The sequence below is a fragment of the Salvelinus alpinus genome, chromosome 32, assembly GCF_045679555.1.
Source record: "Salvelinus alpinus chromosome 32, SLU_Salpinus.1, whole genome shotgun sequence".
Lineage (NCBI taxonomy): Eukaryota > Metazoa > Chordata > Actinopteri > Salmoniformes > Salmonidae > Salvelinus > Salvelinus alpinus.
The window spans coordinates 4528147-4550470 of NC_092117.1; the positions used below are offsets into that span (position 1 = coordinate 4528147).

The following is a 22324-nucleotide window of genomic DNA, read 5'->3' on the forward strand; positions in this document are numbered from 1 at the left end:
TATATTGGCCATATACCACACCTCCTCGGGCCTTATTGCTTAAATATACACTGAGTATACAAAACATTTAGGACACCTGCTCTTTCCATGACAGACTGACGAGGTGAATCCAAGTGAAAGCTATGATCCCTTTATTGATGTCACTCGTTAAATCCATTTCAATCAGTGTAGATGAAGGTGAGGAGACAGGTTAAAGAAATATTTTTGTGTATCAAGAATGGTCCACCACCCAGAGGACTTCCAGCCAACTTGACACAACTGTGGGAAGCATTGGAGTCAGCGTGGGCCAGCATCACGGTGGAACGCTTTCGACACCTTGTGGAGTCCATGCCCCGACGAATTGAGATTGTTCTGAGGTCTAAGCGGGGTGTGCAACTCAATATCAGGAAGGTGTTCCTAATGTTTGGTATACTCAGTGTATGTATTGATGTTATTACATGTGCATGTCACAGAGCTACCATTCTTGTCTGTAGTGTGGTTGAAACACATTAAGGTTTTTCCCAATTGCTAAAACACAATTTTGCAAACTAGGCTGGTTTTATCAAAATACTTAACACAATTCACAAAACCACACACCCAAACTGCAAAATACCTCATATATCCTGCAAAATGAAGCATTGCAACCAAAATACATATAGCATTATCAAAATCAAACGTTTGCACAAAATGGCACACACTTCATATTACCAGATTTTTGTCTAACCAACTACACACTGTTGGGCATAATGAAAAGCACTCTCATCTTTAGTATGCTTTGCCATAATACTAAAATAGTTCAAATTGTAGAAAATTCTTCAGATGCACAGAAATATTTGCAGATACACACACACACACACACATGCGGTTGAAACATTTTTTATTTTTTTTTTCACCAAACAAGTCAGTGCAACATATGCACAGCAGATATATTTACATTGGACTGAACAAAAATATGCTCACAAAAAAACAGTAAACTGAAAAAGAAAATTGCAGAAAAAATATATAGAAAAAAAGAGGCAAGAAAAATAATTAGGCAGCATCTTGCCGCACAGCTGGGTCTGGCCACAACGCCTCGTCCACATCACAGGCAATATCTTCCCTTGCCAGACATCGAGGGAAGAAGCGCCTTGAGTGCCTTATCCATCCCTGAATCGCACCCACATCAATCTCATCACATGCCTCTTCCATAGCCTGCACAAGAGGCATGCGCACAAAGGGCTGCCGGTCGTATATACCTTCCACCGCCGAAAATAACTCTTCTATGGGGTTCAGAAATGGTGAGTATGGTGGGAGGTATTGCACGAGAAATGGTGGGAGGTCAGCAAACCAGTTTTGGACTGGGGCTGCACGATGAAAGCTCACGTTGTCCCATACTACAACGTACCGGGTTCTTTGATGGTCTGCATCATTCATACGCTCTGGTGGTATGAGAATGTTGTGGAGTCTGTCCAGAAATGTGAGAATATGGGCTGTGTTGTATGGTCCAAGGTTGGCATGACGGTGGAGGACACCATGCGTATTGGAGATGGCAGCGCACATTGTGATGTTCCCACCACGTTGGCCAGGAACATCTATAATGGCTCTGTGGCCAATGACGTTTCTCCCCCTTCTTCTGGTCTTTGCTAGGTTGAACCCAGCCTCATCTATAAAGATGAACTCATGTGGGATTGCATGAGCATCCATTTCCAGTACTCCCTGAAAACAAAGAACAAAAGCAGTCAATATGGTGTTATCCACTACACTGGGAAACAATGCTGCGTGTAGTGTACTGCAGTCAATATTGTACTTACATCCATATGCTCGTCTGACCTCTTTGTTTCTTTGAGAGTTTCTCTCAAACGGCACCTTATAAAGTTGTTTCATTCTGATTTGGTTTTGCTTGAGAATGCGAGCCAATGTGGACAGACTGACTTGTTGAATGTTGTTGAATATGGTGTTGTCTTGTTGTCTTTTAATTTCTCGTAACCTGATTTCATTATTTTCCAAAACCAAGTTTACAATGGCAGCTTCCTGTACCCCGGTGAACATTTGGGCCCTTCCTCCACCATGGTTGTGTCTCTCAGTCCTTTAGAAAAACAAAAAAACTAAAATATAGAGCTTGGACAATGCAGCCTAAAGATATTTCCCCCACAGTAGAGTAAATTCTACAGGAAATTTGTGCAGTTAGTGTATGACATCAGCCATTCATGAAGTAAACAGGTGTCACCCAACTGATACACTATGACATGGGGTGTACTACATAGTGTGAAAGAAATGTTGGTTACATTCCTGTACTCCAGTCTAACTGTTCGGATGACACAGGCGACATTCTCACCCTCCCTCTTCCTCTTCCTCTCTCTGCAACGGCTTCCATTGTTGTTGTAAAACAAAAGGTGCTCACCTGTGGTCTTTTCATAGTGCTTACTTCCTGATTGAAATGTTAACAATTAACCATTGAGGTGTTTGGCCAGGTGGCACATGTATTGGCCAATTAGCTCATGTAGTGTCATTTCGAATGGCAGTGTTTTGAAATGGCAAACATGTGACTTTATGTCAGATTGTTGTGTCTTATGCAGAGAACTGTGTGCAGTGCATTTAAAAAGTGCCATTTTGAATTGCAAAATGTGTGTAAAGCAGAAAATGTGTTTAGACTTTTGGTGACTTGAGAAGAGGTTTTGCTCTCTGTGTGTCAGTTTAAATAATTGCGCTGTGCATGTCATTTTAGTGTGTTAGCAATTGGAAAAAACTGTAACTGCCCTCTTTTTTTATTTGTATTTTTTTCTCATTGTCACACCCTGGTCTTAGTTATCTTTGTTTTCATTATTATTTTAGTTAGGTCAGGGTGTGACATGGGGAAGTTTGTGTGTTTTTGTATTGTCTAGGGTGTTGTATGGTTTAGTAGAGTGGATGGTTTAGTGTTCAGTGTAGGTGTCTAGGAAAGTCTATGGTTGCCTGAATTGGGTCTCAATTAGAGACAGCTGGTTATGGTTGTCTCTGATTGGGAGCCATATTTAAGGTAACCATAGGCTTTAGCTGTTTGTGGGGAATTGTCTATGTTGAAGTGTTTTGTGTCAGCACTGCTTTTTGTATAGCTTCACGGTCGTCTGTTTGTTGTTTTGGTTAGTTTGTGTATAGTGTTCGTTTTGTGTTTTTCCTCTTTTAAAATAAAATATGTACTTTCCACGCGCTGTGCCTTGGTCCTCACTCTCTTCAGTAGATGATCGTGACACTCATCAACTTGCTCAATATTCATTTATTGTTGTGGCTTGTAGGCACAAAAAACAACATGTTTTCAAATGGAAAATGTTAAAGCTACAATTAACATTCTCATGTTCAGGTAGTGCCTCCTGTCGTTCAAAATGCTATCTTCTATTTCGGGCCTACTGTACACAACCCGGATCTGTTTTTTTTTGCTTTTGCCAACTGTGTCAAATCATCCCAGGTGTTCTACTGTATAAAGCCCTTTGTCAGCCCGTTGTGATACAGTTATCGGACCCTGATTCTGTGTTGAATATTTAATTTGTTTTGAATATTTTTAACCCTGGAGCTTTAGGGGGTAAAGGTTTAGTCTCTGGTACGAAACTTCTGGGTTTAGTTTGTTACTCATAAAATCAGTCAACAGTTATGCTCAACTTAAACTATCTTTTACTGAACCGTGTCTGTTTGACAATAACATTGACATAGTGACACCTTTTCCAGCAGCAGTGGGAAAAAAATCTATGGCGAAACATATTATTCAAGAAATGTATACAGCTCTTCAGTAAAAAAAGTGTGCCCATTTTCTTCTAGCGGTAGATGGATATCCTATGAATAAAACACAATCAAATATTCCTACTTCTTAAAACACTCTCTGCGTTCTCTCTATTTCCATTCTCCTCTTAGCCCTCTCTCCAATCTCTCCCCTGTCCTTCTCTCTAGTACCTTTCTTCAGTCCCACCTAGTACATTCCTACCAAACTTCCCTGTAGAGTAGAGGTGACTAACCGTCTTCAAGCACCTGTAATTGAATTAGGGATAACTGTTATGCCCTTGGTTTGGGTCTACCCCAACCCCACAAAGGCATATCGTGCACACGCACCATGCAGACATGCACACACCACGTGCACACGCACACAGACTAGGCACGCTGCACCAGGTCACGTCTCCCTGCATGTGTCCAGTAACACTAATGTCATTATAGATGTAAGACCCTCCTAACATTTTTTTCTCTCTTCCTATCCACTGTTGGGATTCTCTCTTTCTTTTGTTAGCGTTCCTTGTCACCATCTCTGCTCTCTGTCTCCTCTTTCTCTCCCTCTGATAGCATTCTCCCCCTCTGTCTTCTGCCACATGGTTCAAACACACATACAGACAGATGAGCTTTCCCATTGTCAGTATTCTAGAACATCCTATTTATTGTTTATTTGTCATGCCTGGGTTAAAGGTTAAAGTCTGGAGATCAAACCTTGTATATGAAGCACGATGGATAAAGATCATTGTTTTAAAGTGCCTAAATGATTGTTTTCTAAAATGTATGTCTTTTTTTGTGTGCCTTTTGCTGTGATTTTGAATTTAAACTGATTCTCTAAATGTTTTGTGCAGTGCAGTAACCCGAGGTACAGACAGATCCGGGACTCAGGCTAACAGAGCTGTGGAACCACCTCGAAAGATTCTACATTTTTAATGAGGCTTGCGAAGCAACAGTCCCCACTTTAATTCTTAGACCTTCTTCTTTCTTTTAATTTGGAAGGATACTCCTACACTGTTTAAGCTAGAAGCGGCATTCAAACTTTTTAAAACAGTGCAGGTCGGTCTGGAATAGTGTGCTTGTATACAACTTTTAGATTTATTTTAAACTATTACGCTTTTTGTCCTCTATCCACTTTCATGGGCTTTTCTCAACACTCTAAAAGGCCCCATTTTGTGAAATCATCACTTTCAACATTCCATTCACTTTAAATGCAACAATGTAACTTTTGACACAAATCAGCTACTTTGATCACTTTGCCAACAATTTAGACCAAAAAATTGAGCATATGAACTCTTCCTCTACTACTTTGCTTTTAAAATCTGAACGCAGAACAAAAATCTTATTCCGATAAGTTACAGCTTTTCTCAAAATACAAAAAACAACAAAGTGAAAAGCAAAACAGTTCTATCTGGTGCAGACACACAAAGACTGAAGACAACCACCCACAAAACCCAACAGAAAACAGGCTACCTAAATATGGTTCCCAATCAGGGACAACGATTGACAGCTGCCTCTGATTGAGAACCATATCAGGCCAAACACAGAAAACCAACACAGAAATAGAAAACATAGATTACCCACCCAACTCACGCCCTGACCACACTAAAACAAAGAAAATACAAAAGAACTATGGTCAGAACGTGACAAATATATTGTTTTCTTTCTTACCCATGTACACAATATCCCACAATGACAAAGATAACATGTTTTTAGACATTTTTGCAAATGTATTCAATTAAATACAGAAATATCTCATTTGCATAAGTATTGACACTCCTAAGTCAATGCATGTTAAAATAACCTTTGGCAGCGATTACAGCTGTGAGTCTCTTTCTGGGTAAGTCTAGACTTGACAGTTATGCAGCTTTTGTATTCTGAGAATGGAGTTCTGAACACCTCATCTGTCTACATTTACATTTGTCCACCATGTCCACATTGTGTCCATTCCCGTGCTATATTCAAATGACAGTATGCCTTCTACAAACGGTGGAATAGGCAGAATATGATAATACAACAACTGATGGTAGTAGCTAATGTAAGTAGCCAGCTAACCTCTAGTTAGCCAACAAGCTAGCCAGCAACGCTAAAGGGATTGCAAACAAGTTAGCATAACTCTAGCCAAACACATTTTTTATTCTAAATATTAGCTAGCTGGCTAGCATTTGAGGCCAGCAAACACATTTCCACATGCTAGGAACGTATTTCCTCCAACGTTATAATGCAAAGGTGCCTCTCGTTTTCTGGAGACGTGGGAGGAGTGCTGATGACGTTGCCCACTGTATGCACTTTCCGTAGCCTGATTGTATCCAGACTGAGAAGAAATCCGCGCACAGTGCATCCCTGACCCCTTCCTGATAGATCTGAACACTATCCAGACCACTAAAAGACTTTTGTGCCTATATACCAGTCTTTTCAATGCGAGCTTCGTATTCTGCTAGCAGAAGTCGCATGTAAGTGTAAAGTGTAGCCACAACCTAAGAGCTTTCGAAAACGTGGATTGTACAAAAGTTGCACATTATTCTTTTAAAAAATCTTCAAACTCTGTCAAGTTGGTTGTTGATCATTGCTCGACAGCCATTTTCAAGTCTTGCCATAGATTTTCAAGCCGATATAAGTGAACTTTAACTAAGCCGCTCAGTAACATGCAATATCGTCTTGGTAAGCAACTCCAGTGTATATTTGTGTTTTAGGTCAGGGGTTCCCAATCTTTTTCAATCAGGCCCCCTTTTGAACATTGGACAACATCCCGCACATGTGCATGCCACATCTATTTCTATGAGCACAAGCACTATTCACACCCCTCTTTTAGGTTTAAAGCTTATTTCCTGCCATTCTTAAAATTTTGTCATGAGATGCAGAGAATATTTTGCTGTTTTTAAAGCTTATTTTCTTGCAATTCTATACATTTTGCCATGTCTAATGTGTATTTGTGTGATGTTTGAGGGACTCAAACATTACAACATAATCTATGGGCTACAAAACATTAGCTGACATGGACTAGTTGATCTGGACATTTTGGACAAGTTATAAATAGCTCCCCCTGCCGACCCCTTGCACCCCAGGTGGGTGCCCCACAGTTTGGGAACCACTGATTTAGGTTGATGCCCTGCTGAAAGGTGAATTTGTCTCCTGGAAAGCAGACTGAACCAGGCTTTTCTCTAGGATTTTGCCTGTGCTTAGCTCTATTCCGTTTATTTTAATCCTAAACTCCCTAGTCCTTGCCGATGACAAGTGTCATGACGTTGCAAAGACACGACACAAGCATACCCATAACATGATGCAGCCACCACCATGCTTGACAATATGACTAGTGGTACTCAGTGACGTGTCGTGTTGGATTTTCCCCAAACATAACGCTTTGTATTCAGGACCAATAGTTCATGTCTTTGCCAATTTTTTTCCCCCAGTTTTACTTTAGTGCCTTATTGCAAACAGGATCCATGTCTTGGAATATTTTTATTTTGTACTGGCTTCCTTCTTTTCACTGTCATGCAGGTTAGTATTGTTGATCCATCCTCATTTTCACCTATCACAGCCATTCATCTCTGTAACTGTTTTCACTCTTGGCCTCATGGTGAAATCCCTGAGCGATTTCCTTCCTTTCCCCAACTGCGTTAGGAAGGACGCCTGTATCTTTGTAGTGACTGGGTATATGGATACACCATCCAAAATGTAATTAGTAACTTCACCATGCTCAAAGGGATAATCAGTGTCTGCTTTAAAAAATTTAAAAAACGATTAGGTGCCCTTTGCAAGGCATTTGAAAACCTCCCTGGTCTTTGTGGTTGAATCTGTGTTTAAAATGCACTGCTCTACTGTGGGACGGTAACAACTATCTGTATGTGTGTATAGAGATGAGGTAGTCATTCAAAAATCATGTTAAACACTATTATTGCACACAGAGTGACTCCATGCAACTTACTATGTGACTTGGTAAGCACATTTTTACTCCTGAACGTATTTAGGCTTGTCAGAACAAAGGAATTGAATACTTATTGACACAAGACATTTCAGATTTTTTTTAAATATGAATTTGTAAAAAATGTCTAAAAACATAATTTCACTTTGACTTTATAGGTTGTGTGTAGGCCAGTAACAGAAAATATCTATTCAATCCATTTTAAATTCAGGCTGTAATACAACAAAATGTGGAAAAAGTCAAGGGGTGTTAAAACTTTCTGTAGGCACTATATCCTGTAAATTGGTAATACAGCCTAACCGACTGAATGCTGTGCTCACCAAATGTGGCCTGCTGAAGCAGACACAGTGAGACTCCAGAATGCTACCGGACAGACTGAGTTCCTTCAGAGAGCTGCTGACCCTCACACATATCTGCTCTAATGCCGTCACCACCACCGCTATAGATACAGCAGTCAGGACCATGGGATGGTGACCATGGGATGGTGTGTGAGACGGGGCGATGAGCTTTTCCTGATCACACGACTCGGCCAGGAAAAACTGGTCGCCTGCTCTGAGAGCCAAAGATGAATTTGCTCTGTGCCCAAATTCTCCATCCTTTTCCTTTAAGTGGTTCAAGGAAATACCCCACATAGATTAAACAGCATAGGGCTAGTGTAAGCACGGGTTATTACACCAATCCTATGCTTTTAAATCCATGTGGGGGAGTGCATACTAGAGCGAAAAGGGTTGAGAATTGGGACGCAGGATATGACTCATGAGATGCTGTGATGACGTTCTGTTTGATGTTTCACGGTGCATATGATGAGTATGTCCTAGGTCCTGGAGGGCCAAAATGTCTCTTGATTTCCATTACCTTTTAATCACAGACTGTGTATATTCTCTCTGGCCAATCATTGACATTGACTGATCAATAAGTGAAGCTTGTGCCAGAATGAAACTGAAACCAGTAGGATTAGATGGCTCAATGGCTTGAATGGATGTGTAAAGCTTTAGAACATGACAATAACAGAAAATCCCATTGCCTAGTATCCTACTGTTCAATCCAGACATGTTTTTAAATTGAACCTTTATTTAACTGGGAAAGTCAGTTAAGAACAAGTTCTTATTTTCAATGACGACCTACCGGGGGAACAGTGGGTTGACTGCCTTGTTCAGGGGCAGAACAACAGATTTTGACCTTGTAAGCTCGGGGATTCATTACAGCAACCTTTCAGTTACTGGCCCAATGCTCTAACCACTAGGATACCTGCCGCTCCAGGTGATTGTGCTCTTAAAAGGAAGTCTTTGTTTATTTGCCTTGGCTCCATTTTGACAGGCGGAGTTCCCCATTTGTATTGCCTGTTATCAAAATGTTTATTTCCCGATCAGTTCTGAAAACTGTCCAGCAGTGTTTCATTTTCAGCCACACAGATACAAAATGTTTGGGTATTTATGAATGAATGCAACATATGTGTGTTATAAAAGTTACAACTTCAACGTGGTCTCTGTTTGTTTGTGTATGTTTGCTATTTTGGAATAAACTGTTTGATTGGATTGTATAATATTTTGTCAGCTTATTTCTGATTTACGCTAACTGGTCGTTGTCAGGTACCCAGGCTAACTACAGTAGTTGTGTCATTGGGTGCGTTCCAGATAACCATATTGTGTGCAAGCTTGCAAAGTTTACAAGATCATTATAACATAGTGATGTGGTAAAGATGGTAAAGATCTGATATTCTACGCAGGACTTAGCATTTGTCTATCTGGAATGTGCCCAGTATGTGTGTCACTGTGAGAAGTGCCCTTTTCTGTTTTGACCTTCTCTGTTTTGTGAATAGTTTGTCATCCTCACCATATGGCATGGCTCCCACAGGTTGTTCTGTTTGATAGGTCGTTGACATCGCCAACTCACTCCGAGTTTCAAAAACATAGTTGTTACCCTTTGTTTAAACTAGCCTGGTACCAGATCTGCTCGTGCCATAGGAGTTGGCAAGATAGCTCAAACAGACCAATCACAGAAATTGAGGAAATACTACATTTACTAGAGCTACATTCAAGACACATTACCCACTGCTCCCATAACTTTGGATTTTAACCTCAATATGGCCATAGCCCAGCAATGACCAAATCTCTTTATAGCTCCACACAGCCTTGTGTGTGAACCAGTGCAGTTGGTTAAACGTTGTTTTTCTCCTGTATGCTAATTATGAGAACAATGCCCATACCATGTCTGCTGAGCAGCACCACTCCTTATTGTCATGGCTATGGAACTGTGTGTGTGTGCATCTATGGAGAAGGGAGAGAATGGTGGGAGGGAAGGGAGGTGCACAGAGGACCGGCACCCACTCATTGTCTTGCGTCAGATTGTAGTCTGCCCTCTCAGTCGAGGAGCCCTTGGAGTGATGCCAACAGCCTGAAGACAATGGGGAGTCTTATCTCTTTGTTAGAAAATCCTGCTGTGGAGAGAGAGAAGGACTGATGGTGAGAGAGCAAGGCTGCTCCAAGAGGCTAGAAAACCGCAGATACGTCATTTGGGTTCAAATTCCAACCCTGATATCCATGCTTCCATCCCCCACCTCCCTCTCTCCCCCATTGTGATGCTGAGAGGCTGTGTTCACTGATTCAGGTGCATCTGTGCCGTAAAACTACACGCATCGATTGATTTGTTCCATTTTTAGACCGCATCCTGTAAACAATAATCTAATGCAGAACTCGTTTCTGCTGGCCGTTGATGCTATTCTATCAGAAACATGCTATAGTACAAAGTACTATAACAGTGACACATTTGAGAAAGAATTAGCTGACACACAGTCATCTCTATCAGCAGCAAATCTTTAATTACAGTAATTTGCACAATGCTAAAAAAAAAATGGAAATATATAAACAGACCTAATAAAGTGCTTTGTAACATAAACATCCTACTCATTATTTGGCACAACATTTTATCATCGCGGAATCACATATTTCAGTCAGTATAATTATTATTTTTTTTTTTAAATTCAATAAAAACTAAAAACCTCACAATGAAATGATCATAAACATTATATTGAATACCTATCCTATTTGATTTCATATATACTGTATCATTATACCAAAAATACTGGTTGAAAACATACGTTATATACATACAGTCAATCCATTAGATATCATGAACCACATTTGGGAAATGTTGAGTTTATGTAGATTGCATTTTATCCTGCAACACTCCTGAGAGGGAGGGAGGGAGGGAGGGAGGGAGGGAGGGAGGGAGGGAGGGAGGGAGGGAGGGAGGGATGTCTGTCTGTCTGTCTGTCTGTCTGTCTGTCTGTCTGTCTGTCTGCGTACTGCAGACATTGAGAATGTGGCCTTTAATTCCTGACACACAGCATGGAAATATGAGGCGCATGTGTGGCGCACATGCCGTCTCCAGAAAACAGTTCCTCTGTCCATTAAGTGAGTGTGAGATCGCTCCTCCATTTCAGTCCATCAATGAGGGAGAGTACCACTTCCTTATTGAAATACACCATGTGATTGTGTTCAGTCCTGTTTTGAATGTTCCCATGTAGTAGTTTTAGGTAGGTGTGCCAGAGTCCTGTTAGTGACAATCATTTGATTTCTATGAAGGTTTCTTTCTTTCTTTCTTTATTTAACATTTATTTAACTAGGCAAGTCAATTAAGAACAAATTCTTATTTAGGTGACAGAGTTCTGTTTGAAATGCTCCATGATCCTCTGTCAGGGAGTTGTGACAGAGTCATGGTTGTAGTCCCTGAGGGCAGTAACAGTCCTGGCCAGTCCTCTTTCCCTCAGCTCAGTAGGGTTGGATTTGGGCTCGGGGGATGATGTTCATGGCTATGTGGTTGCTGTGGGGAGAAAGATGAAACAAGAAAAAAAAGAGTTTGTATCTTGGTCCCACACCCCCTTTATCACAACAACGTTTCAATCATAGTGTCCTGGGCCCGTATTCACAAAGAGTCTCGCAGTAGTAGTGCTGACAAAGGATCGGTTCAGCCTTTTTATGTCGTATTGAATAAGAAGATAAGATGATATGAGGCGGGGGGATATGGGGCCCACCCAGTACCTAAGTGCAATCATCGGATGCATGTGTGTAAATATCTTAGCTACTCACTCGTAGATATCGCTGTGCTTCATTCTCCTGTAGAACTTGGCCAGATTGATGGAGAAGATGATGCTGGGGACCAGGAAGATCGTACACCAGCCCAGACTGAACCAGAATGCGTTCTGGACAAACACACACATTTAGGTTAATAAACAATGTTAGATTAGCACAGTGAATCCTTTTCTGCCTGTCTGCCTGTCTGCCTGTCTGTCTGTAATAGTTTTCTCACCAGAGATTGCACCATGTTTGAGCAGACTATAACCTCAGCTGAGTCCATAGCTTCTGCCACTGGGCCACAGAGACCAACCTGTTGAGTGATCTACGAAACACACACACACACACACAGAAGTGTCAATCAATCAAATGTGTCAGTCAATTGTATTTTATATACCCAGCCTAAAACCCAGGCCGTGTCAACCGAAGATGATCAACCACAACCACACCTTCTTACACGTATGGTTGAGGCTAAACCACACACACAAACATAGGAACCTAAAATTAAACCAAACACACACGGTAGAGTAATGCAGTGACACAGTAACAGTAGTACACTAAGTGAACACACCGTGAAATTAGCCCAGTCAGCGTACGCCGTGAAGTACCCCATCTGACAGTCTAGGAACGCCCTACTCTCCTGAGACAGAGAGAGAGAGAGAGAGACAGAGAGAGAGACAGAGAGATAGAGAGAGACAGAGAGAGAGAGCGAGAGAGACGTGTAAATTCGATACACTCAGAAGTCATGAGAGTCAGTGGAGCTTTGCAGCAGAGAATCAGGGGGACTTCGCTGTAACTATGTGAAGTGGGCCTTGTGAGCTAAGATGTGAGTAATGGCTGTGGTGCTACAGGATAAGTCAGACAGAGAGCTGTGCTTGTCACACTCATCAGAACTCATCTCTCCCTCTTCACTGCACAGAACACAAAGTCATGAACCAGATTAAATGGTTTATCTTTATAGAAAATAAACACAGTGCGGTAAATGTGGCATATGACGTCGTTTTCTGGTTGTAAAGTTTTTTTTTCGTGACGGGATGTGCGTGTGTGTGGCTACTCACGGCCTTGACAATCTGTGAAGTGTTAGTGTCGAGGAAGTCTTGAGCTGTTCCCACTTTACTCAACAGATCTCCTACTGTGCGCTAAAGAAGAGAGGGAGAGAGAAAGAGAGAAGGGATGAGCGCGCGTTGCACAGCTAGATTGTGACGGGGTCTCATGAAAGAACACTCGCTGCTCATGCTTTCCGGAACATTCGGCCGCATACTCACGTTGATATGTGACGCTACGACACCGAGGGCATCTATGGTGGAGTTCAAACGAGTCTGAAACACAAAAGGCAGACACTATATCTACATGTGTACACAACATGACTCTGCTCTGAATTAATGACCTCTGACGAATTGACGAAATAGTCATAGAGAGTTCGGATAGCTGTACATTTAGTACAACCACACGCACGGGACATTTAGCCGACATTGTCCAGAGCAGAAACCGACAGCGCCAGGCCGGTCGGACGTACCAGTTGTGGGATGACGGCAGTGTTCACGTAGAACTGGATCGCTCTCAGGTCTGTAGCCTCCTGTGTCAGCTCTAATTTAACACCGGTCTGGAGGGAGACGGCGGGACATGCTTCCCATTTAGTGTCTTTCTACAAATGTCCATATGCACAGTCCACACTGAGGATCACATTATCCGATGATGACTGAGTGGGTTTTACTACTCACTTGAACAGAAGCAAGTTGGTCTAGCCTGTCTGCTGTTTCATCCAGATTAATGCTGGAAATATTGTTGATCTAAAAACAGATGTAGAAACAGTTATGGTATGTCATATGATATATACTCAAATTCGATACAAACTATGAGACCAAAGGTCACACAGATGCGCACACACTTTGTACCTGCTGTGTGACAGAGCTGAAGTCGACATCAAGGGCCTTGTCAGAGAAGCTGTGTAGCTGTTTGCGTATCTCATGGGTGAGCAGGGTGATGGTAGACAGTTTGATCTCACTACTATTAAAGTGCTGCTGAATCTCTTCTGTGTACTGGGAGGGGAGAGGTCAACACGTAATTAGAAGGACTAGAGGAAAAATTGTCCTAGGAGAGCAGATGGTTTAAAATATGGCCTTTACACCAATTTGGAAGTGGAAACATAAGATGATTCATTTGGGAATTAAATCCCCATGTAAAGTGATTCCCAGTGATCATCAATAGACAGTATATGGTGATAGAAAAAGTTGAAACCATATGTGATCGAGTAGAAACCATACGTGACAGAGTAGAATCAGTAGGAACCATACGTGACAGAATAGAAACAGTAGGAACCATACGTGACAGAGTAGAATCAGTAGGAATCAAACGTGACAGAGTAGAATCAGTAGGAATCAAACGTGACAGAGTAGAAACAGTAGGAACCATACGTGACAGAGTAGAAACAGTAGGAACCATACATGACAGAGTAGAAACAGTAGGAACCATACATGACAGAGTAGAATCAGTAGGAATCAAACGTGACAGAGTAGAAACTGTAGGAACCATACGTGACAGAGTAGAAACAGAAGGAACCATACGTGACAGAGTAGAATCAGTAGGAACCATACGTGACAGAATAGAAACAGTAGGAACCATACGTGACAGAGTAGAATCAGTAGGAATCAAACGTGACAGAGTAGAATCAGTAGGAATCAAACGTGACAGAGTAGAAACAGTAGGAACCATACGTGACAGAGTAGAAACAGTAGGAACCATACATGACAGAGTAGAAACAGTAGGAACCATACATGACAGAGTAGAATCAGTAGGAATCAAACGTGACAGAGTAGAAACTGTAGGAACCATACGTGACAGAGTAGAAACAGAAGGAACCATACGTGACAGAGTAGAAACAGTAGGAACCATACGTGACAGAGTAGAAACAGTAGGAACCATACGTGACAGAGTAGAAACAGTAGGAACCATACGTGACAGAGTAGAAACAGTAGGAACCATACATGACAGAGTAGAAACAGTAGGAACCATACGTGACAGAGTAGAAACAGTAGGAACCATACGTGACAGAGTAGAAAGAGTAGGAACCATACGTGACAGAGTAGGAACCATATGTGACACAGTAGAAACAATAGAAATCGTAGTGTGACAGTCGTACTTTGGACACGTTGAGCAAAGCATTGAGGTCTATGAGATCATACAGATGGAGTGTTGTCCATAGAGGCCTGTTCTTTTCACAATCACTACAAACACACAACAATACATCGTTACATTGCACAATAGCAGAACAAAAACAACATGACATTTCGAGTGACTTATAATAAGCAGAAAGCAGATATTTTAATTTGTATAACCCTTTATAATGTTTCTACATACTTGTATACTTCAGTGAGTGTCAGGTTGCTCTTCAGACCCAGTGTCTTTCCTAAATTGAAGCCATGTATCAGGCCCGGAGTGTCAGCAAACTGGGGAGGGGGGAGACACACAATCAATCACTGAGTCAATGAATCTATTGTGTGTGTGTGTGGATGTATGAGTGTGTGTAGGCGTGTGAGTGTGAGTAGGCGTGTGAGTGTGTTTGTGTACCTGTAGTAGCTGTCCACTGCGCCAGGGCTGGCAGATCAGTGTGTAGACATTTCCTCCCAGTATAAACAGTACTAACACCACCAGCATGAAGAGCCAGGAAAACAGGAAACTTAGCCCTGCACCCCTACACACACAAATACGTTGAGATCACTCTTTTACTAGATGACTTTGGTTAAGGGCACGAGCGTCACTTATGCCGATGCTCTCACACACACACACACACACACACACACACACACACACACACACACACACACACACACACACACACACACACACACACACACACACACACACACACACACACACAGTGACAGTGACAGTACATACGCCATGAGGAAGGTTCCTCCACAGTCTGCGGTGCTGGATCGTTCTGTTGGCTCGTCCTTTGGGCTCAGCCCAACCGGACCCAAAAACAGACCCAGGAGGTTACAAACTACAACCAGGAGAACTAAACAGCTCAGGATAATACACACACCCCACCTAGAGAGACAAAAACAGAGGATCTTTACCTTATCTGTTCAGTCCTGTCAGGTCAGTGTGTGTGTATGTGTGTGCGTGTGGGTGTATGTGTATGTGTGTTCATTACCTGGTCATCTCTACCCTCTCTGACTGTTGTGAGTACATGCCGATGTATCTCTGAGCCTCTCCCAGTGTGTCTGAGATGTTTCTGAGGGCAGAGACAGGGATGTTTCCCTTCACCTCAGAGATTTGTCTCTCGATGCCTTGAAGCTGCTGCTTCACATCTGAGGGAGAAGGATGAATATACCTCTAGACACTGATCCAAGGTCAGTTTTAAAGGTATTTAGGTAAGGTTAAAGCATAAGATGTGGCTGTAAGGCTAGTAGACATAGACTCTTGATAGTGTGGGTGTGCATAATGACCTATACAAGGCAGAAGTTTAACTGAATCTAATTGATTTATAAAGCAATTTTTACATCAGCAGATTCCACAAAGTGCTTATACAGAAACCCAGCCTAAAACCCAGAGCAGCAAGCAATGCAGATTGTGGCGTACAGCAGGTCTGCCACCAGGGGGAGACTCGTCTAGGTCTTGTGACAGACGGAGTGTACATCACAAGGCGATGGCTCCCTCTGCTGGACGTGCCAGGTCCTCGACGGGATCTCCGGCCAGGACTAATTGGGGCTAATTGGGGTTGGTGAGTAATCAAGGGCTGATTTCTCACCAGCCGTATGAGTCCCATAAAGCTGCCAGAAGGGCAGCATACAGGAGAGAGACTGGAGGAAGAAAGGACTCCCGTATAGTTGGGGACGGTTCGAGACATAACAGAAGGCAGTTCAGTTTTTTTTATCCCCACGGGACGGTATCCCGGAGAGGGTCTCATGGGGGAGACCTGTTCTTTTCTTTTGAACTATTATTTTAATAAACACCTTTGAAACTGAGCTAATCCTACTCTGTCCATGTAAACTTTTTGCCACAAGATGTAGAAGCACGGTAGCTCTGACAATCTCCCTAGAAAGGCAGGAATCTAGGAAAAAACCGAGAGGAACCAGGCTCTAAGGGGTGCCCAGTTCTCTTCTGGCTGTGCCAGATAGAGATTAGAAGAGTACAAGGCCATTAAGGCCAGATCGTTATTCAAGATGTTCATAGATGACCAGCAGGGTCAAATAATAATCAGAGTAGTTGTAGTGTCTTAGTCCTATAACAGTTAGTAGTGACATTGAAGGTAAAATACTCACTCTGTACCACGTCCTTGGTGTCATTGGTCACTTTTTGGGGAATACTGGCAAAGAAGTCTTCTCCCTGACACACACACAGTCAGAACCATACTCAGTAACTCAGTAACTCATAAATGATGCATAGAAGTCAATGGAGGACTTGCATGAAAAATGTAGTAACACGCATGGATCTCAATTTCCCCCTCAGAACAGGACCATGCATACTACTGTATCATGCCAGTAACACTTCACTAATCTATTGCAACTGTGTGTAAACCTCAGTGCATTGTCTATCCCCCCCCCACGCACAAACACTCAAATCAAATCCAATTGTATTTGTAACATGCACCGAATCTGTCACATACGCCGAATGTGAAGACCTTACCGTGAAATGTTTACTTACAAGCCCTTAACCAACAATGCAGTTTGAAGAAAATAAAGATAAAAAAGTGTTAACTAAATAAACTACAGTAAAAAAAAAGTGCGGGGGTACATGTTAGTCGAGGGAATTTGCACAAGTAGGTAGGGGTAAAGTGACTATGCATAGATAAACAGCGAGTAGCAGCAGCGTAAAAGCAAAGGTCCGGGTGTCCGTTTTCAAATAGTCCGGGTGTCCGTTTTATTAATTGTTCAGTAGTCTTATGGCTTGGGGGTAGAAGCTGTTAAGGAGCCTTTTGGACATAGACTTGGCGCTCCGGTAACGCTTGCCACGCAGAAGTAGAAAGAACAGTCTATGACTTGGGTGACTGTAATCTTTGAAAATGTTTTGGGCCTTCCTCTGACACCACCTAGAATATAGGTCCTGGATGGCAATAAGCTTGGCCCTGTGATGTACAGGGCCGCACGCACTACCCACTGTAGCGCCTTATGGTCAGATGCCGAGCAGATGCCATACCAGGCGGTGATGCAACCGGTCAGGATGCTCTCGATGGTGCAGCTGTATAACATTTTGAGGATCTAGGGACCCATGCCAAATCTTTTCAGTCTCCTGAGGGGGAAAAGGTTTTGTCGTGCACTCTTCACGACTTTCTTGGTGTGTTTGGACCATGATAGTTTGTTGGTGTTCTGGACACCAAGGAACTTGAAACTCTCGACCCACTCCACTACAGCCCCGTCGATGTGAATGGGGGCATGTTCGGCCCTCCTTTTCCTGTAGTCCACGATCATCTCCTTTGTCTTGCTCATGTTGAGGGAGAGGTTGTTGCCCTGGCACTACACTGCCAGGTCTCTGACCTCCTCCCTATAGGCTATCTCATCATTGTCAGTGATCAGGCCTACCACCGTTGTGTCGTCAGCAAACTTAATGATGGTGTTGGAGTCATGCTTGGTCACACAGTCGTGGGTGAACAGGGAGTACAGGGGTGGACTAAGCACGCACCCCTGAGGGGCCACCGGGTTGAGGATCAGCGTGGCAGATGTGTTGTTGCCTACCCTTACCACCTGGGGGCAGCCTGTTAGGAAGTCCAGGATCCAGTTGCAGAAGGAGGTGTTTAGTCCCAGGGTCCTTACCTTAATGATGAGCTTTGAGGGCACAATGGTGTTGAACGCTGACCTGTAGTCAATGAACAGCATTCTCACATACAGTGGCTTGCGAAAGTATTCACCACCCTTGGCATTTTTCCTATTTTGTTGCCTTACAACCTGGAATTAAAATAGATTTTTGGGGGGTTTGTATCATTTGATACAACAAATACAACAAACAAAAAAAAACGGAAAACTTGAGCGTGCATACCTATTCACCCCCCCCAAAAGTCGATACTTTGTAGAGCCACCTTTAGCAGCAATTACAGCTGCAAGTGTCTTGGGGTATGTCTCTATAAGCTTGGCACATCTAGCCACTGGGATTTTTGCCCATTCTTCAAGGCAAAACTGCTCCAGCTCATTCAAGTTGGATGTGTTTCGCTGGTGTACAGCAATCTTTAAGTCATACCACAGATTCTCAACTAGATTGAGGTCTGGGCTTTGACTAGGCCATTCCAAGACATTTAAATGTTTCCCCTTAAACCATTCGAGCATTGCTTTAGCAGTATGCTTAGGGTCATTGTCCTGCTGGAAGGTGAACTTCCGTCCCAGTCTCAAATCTCTGGAAGACTGAAACAGGTTTCTCTCAGGAATTTCCCTGTATTTAGCGCCATCCATCATTCCTTGAATTCTGACCAGTTTCCCAGTCCCTGCCAATGAAAAACGTCCCCACAGCATGATGCTGCCACCACCATGCTTCACTGTGGGGATGGTGTTCTCGGGGTGATGAGAGGTGTTGGGTTTGCACCATACATAGTGATTTCCTTGATGGCCATTCTGCTCAATTTTAGTCTCATCTGACCAGAGTACCTTCTTCCATATGTTTGGGGAGTCTCCCACATGCCTTTTGGACAACACCGAACATGTTTGCTTATTTTTTTCTTTAAGCAATGTTTTTTTTTGGGTTCTCTTCCATAAATCCCAGCTCTGTGGAGTGTACGGCTTAAAGTGGTCCTATGGAGAGTTACTCCAATCTCCGCTGTGGAGCTTTGCAGCTCCTTCAGGGTTATCTTTGGTCTCTTTGTTGCCTCTCTGATTAATGCCTTCCTTGCCTGGTCCATGAGTTTTGGTGGGCAGCCCTCTCTTGGCAGGTTTGTTGTGGTGCCATATTCTTTCCATTTTTTAATAATGGATTTAATGGTGCTCCGTGGGATTTTCAAAGTTTCTGATATTTTTTTATAACCCAACCCTGATCTGTACTTCTCAACAACTTTTTCCCTGACCTGTTTGGAGAGTTCCTTGGTCTTCATGGTACTTCTTGGTTGGTGGTACCCCTTGCTTATTGGTGTTGCAGACTCTGGGGCCTTTCAGAACAGGTGTATATATACTGAGATCATGTGACAGATCATGTAACACTTAGATTGCACACAGGTGGATTTTATTTAACCAATTATGTGACTTCTAAAGGTAATTGGTTGCACCAGATCTTATTTAGGGGCTTCATAGCAAAGGGGTTGAATACTTATGCACGCACCACTTTTCTGTTTTTATATATATATATATATTTTTTTTTTATACAAGTTACTTTTTCATTTCACTTCACCAATTTGGACTATTTTGTGTATGTAATTTAAATTACAGGTTGTAATGCAACAAAATAGGAAAAACACCAAGGGAGATGAAAACTTTTGCAAGGCACTGTAGGTGTTCCTTTTGTCCAGGTGGGAAAGGGCAGTGTGGAGTGCAATTGAGATTGCGTCATCTGTGGATCTGTTGGAGCAGTATGCAAATTCGAGTGGGTCTAGTGTTTCTGGGACGATGGTGTTGATGTGAGCCATGACCAGCCTTTCAAATCACTTCATGGCTACCGATGTGAGTGCTAAGGGGCGGTAGTCTCTTAGGCAGGTTACCTTTGCTTTTTTTAAGCACAGGGACTATGGTGTTCTGCTTGAAACATGTAGGTATTACAGACCCGGTCAGGGAGTGTTTGAAAAGGTCAGTGAAAACACTTGCCAGTTGGTCCGCGCATACTCTGAGTACATGTCCTGGTAATCCGTCTGGCCCCGCAGCCTTGTGAATGTTGACCTGTTTAAATGTCTTGCTCACATTGGCTACGGAGAGCGTGATCACCCAGTCATCTGGAACAGGTGGTGCTCTCATGCATGCTTCAGTGTTGCTTGCCTCGAAGCGAGCATAAAAGGCATTTAGTCCGTCTGGTATGCTCGCATCACTGGGCAGCTCAAGGCTGAGTTTCCCTTTGTAGTCTGTAATAGTTTGCAAGCCCTGCCACATCCGACAAGAGTCAGAGCTGGTGTAGTATGATTCAATCTTAGTCCTGTATTGACGCTTTGCCTGTTTGATGGTTTGTCTGAGGGCATAGCGGGATTTTTTATAAGCGTCCGGATTAGTGTCCCGCTCCTTGGAAGCGGCAGCTCTAGCCTTTAGCTAGGTGCGAATGTTGCCTGTAATCCATGGCTTCTGGTTGGGATATGTACGTGCGATCACTGTGGGGACGACGTCGTCGACGTACTTATAGATGATGCCGATGACTGAGGTGGTACACTCCTCAATGCCATTGGATGAATCCCGGAACATATTCCAGTCTGTGCTAGCAAAACAGTCCTGTCTGAATGACGGGGATTTGGGCCTTATATCCTTCGCGTCAAACTCATTAAACAAAAAATCTTTATCCAGTTCGAGGTGAGAAATCGCTGTTCTGATATCCAGAAGCTATTTTCGGTCATAAGAGATGGTAGCATCAACATTATGTACAAAATAAGTTACAAGCAATGGGAAAAAACATACAAAATAGCCCAATTGGGTAGGAGCCCTTAAAACAGCAGCCACCCCCTCCGACGACATTCTTCTAAAAAGCACACACACACACTAACTCACTGTCTTCCATGCAGAGGTGACCTTAACCTGTACTTACAAAACAGGGATTCCCATTGATTATGAATCTGAGATACATTATCTGTGATCACTGACCGACTGACCTGACCTATTTCTACTCATGTTTTCCACAATGGCATACAGTACGCAATACTGACAGAACAAGAAAGGTGCCGTTGTGTATGATTACTTTGCATGACATGCCACAAAACACCTCATTTGGACATTGAACATATGTTGCATATAAAATCAACTAGTTAATTGATAGTCTTCGCTTCCGTAGCCCATATGGAACTATCCAAATGCATAGTCTTCAAAAATGTGTCTATTTAAGTCCAGACAGACTCACCTCTTTCACTTTAGAGTTTAGATCAGCCTTGGTGACGTTATTAACAGCCGACTGCAGCTCACGCAGACTGGGTACCTGTGGAACACACACACACATACACACACACTTTAGACTGCAAACTGCTCATAATCTTCAATGACTTCTTTGCAGTAAATGTCATTATTATGCTTTGGCAGAAGGGGGCAGCAAAGCCAGAACTATCAACTATGCTGACATTGCCTGCCTTATCTTTATTTATTTTTATTTATCCCGGTTTTTCTCATTGAGATAACATCTCTTTTCCAAGAGAGACCTGGTCCAATAGCAGCAGGGGGAACAATATTTCAGACAAAACAACTAACATACACTAACACAACATTAAACAAAACCATAAACCCAACATACGGTACAACAATGACCTATTACGTTAAAAACACGAAAGTCTTGACTAAAAACAGCTGTCCTAAAGACAATTACACCCTTCTATGCTATATACATCGATCAAGTGTTTAAACTCCACAAAACGAAACTAGATCATCACATTTTAAAATGATGCTTGTTATCGAAGTAGATCAGTGATTGGGATGAATGAAATACTGCATTGTCTATGATAAAATAAACTGATGTCTAAAAACAACATTTATATGGAACTATTCAGGCCTTTTGTTGGACATGTATTTAGAAGATAAATACACAATGCAGAGGACGAAAGGTCAAT

The 22324-nt window shown here is 42.5% G+C and overlaps 1 protein-coding gene across 2 annotated transcripts in view; it reads right to left on the minus strand.

The window, feature by feature from the left end:
- Nucleotides 1-11191: 11191 nt before the first annotated feature.
- Nucleotides 11192-22324, minus strand: part of LOC139562202 (prominin-1-A-like) — a 31651-nt gene continuing 20518 nt past the window's right edge. For both annotated transcript variants that reach the window (XM_071379663.1, XM_071379662.1), the window contains exons 9-24: nucleotides 21628-21702; nucleotides 16947-17010; nucleotides 15836-15992; nucleotides 15577-15729; nucleotides 15247-15370; nucleotides 15037-15125; nucleotides 14819-14903; nucleotides 13575-13718; nucleotides 13401-13469; nucleotides 13196-13282; nucleotides 12945-12998; nucleotides 12738-12818; nucleotides 12251-12319; nucleotides 11915-12004; nucleotides 11695-11807; nucleotides 11192-11428 (exon numbers count right to left, since the gene is read on the minus strand). In XM_071379663.1, the coding sequence (XP_071235764.1) occupies nucleotides 11377-11428; nucleotides 11695-11807; nucleotides 11915-12004; nucleotides 12251-12319; nucleotides 12738-12818; nucleotides 12945-12998; nucleotides 13196-13282; nucleotides 13401-13469; nucleotides 13575-13718; nucleotides 14819-14903; nucleotides 15037-15125; nucleotides 15247-15370; nucleotides 15577-15729; nucleotides 15836-15992; nucleotides 16947-17010; nucleotides 21628-21702 (1506 nt within the window). In that variant the 3' untranslated portion in view covers nucleotides 11192-11376. The remainder of the gene's footprint in view (nucleotides 11429-11694; nucleotides 11808-11914; nucleotides 12005-12250; nucleotides 12320-12737; nucleotides 12819-12944; nucleotides 12999-13195; nucleotides 13283-13400; nucleotides 13470-13574; nucleotides 13719-14818; nucleotides 14904-15036; nucleotides 15126-15246; nucleotides 15371-15576; nucleotides 15730-15835; nucleotides 15993-16946; nucleotides 17011-21627; nucleotides 21703-22324) is intronic.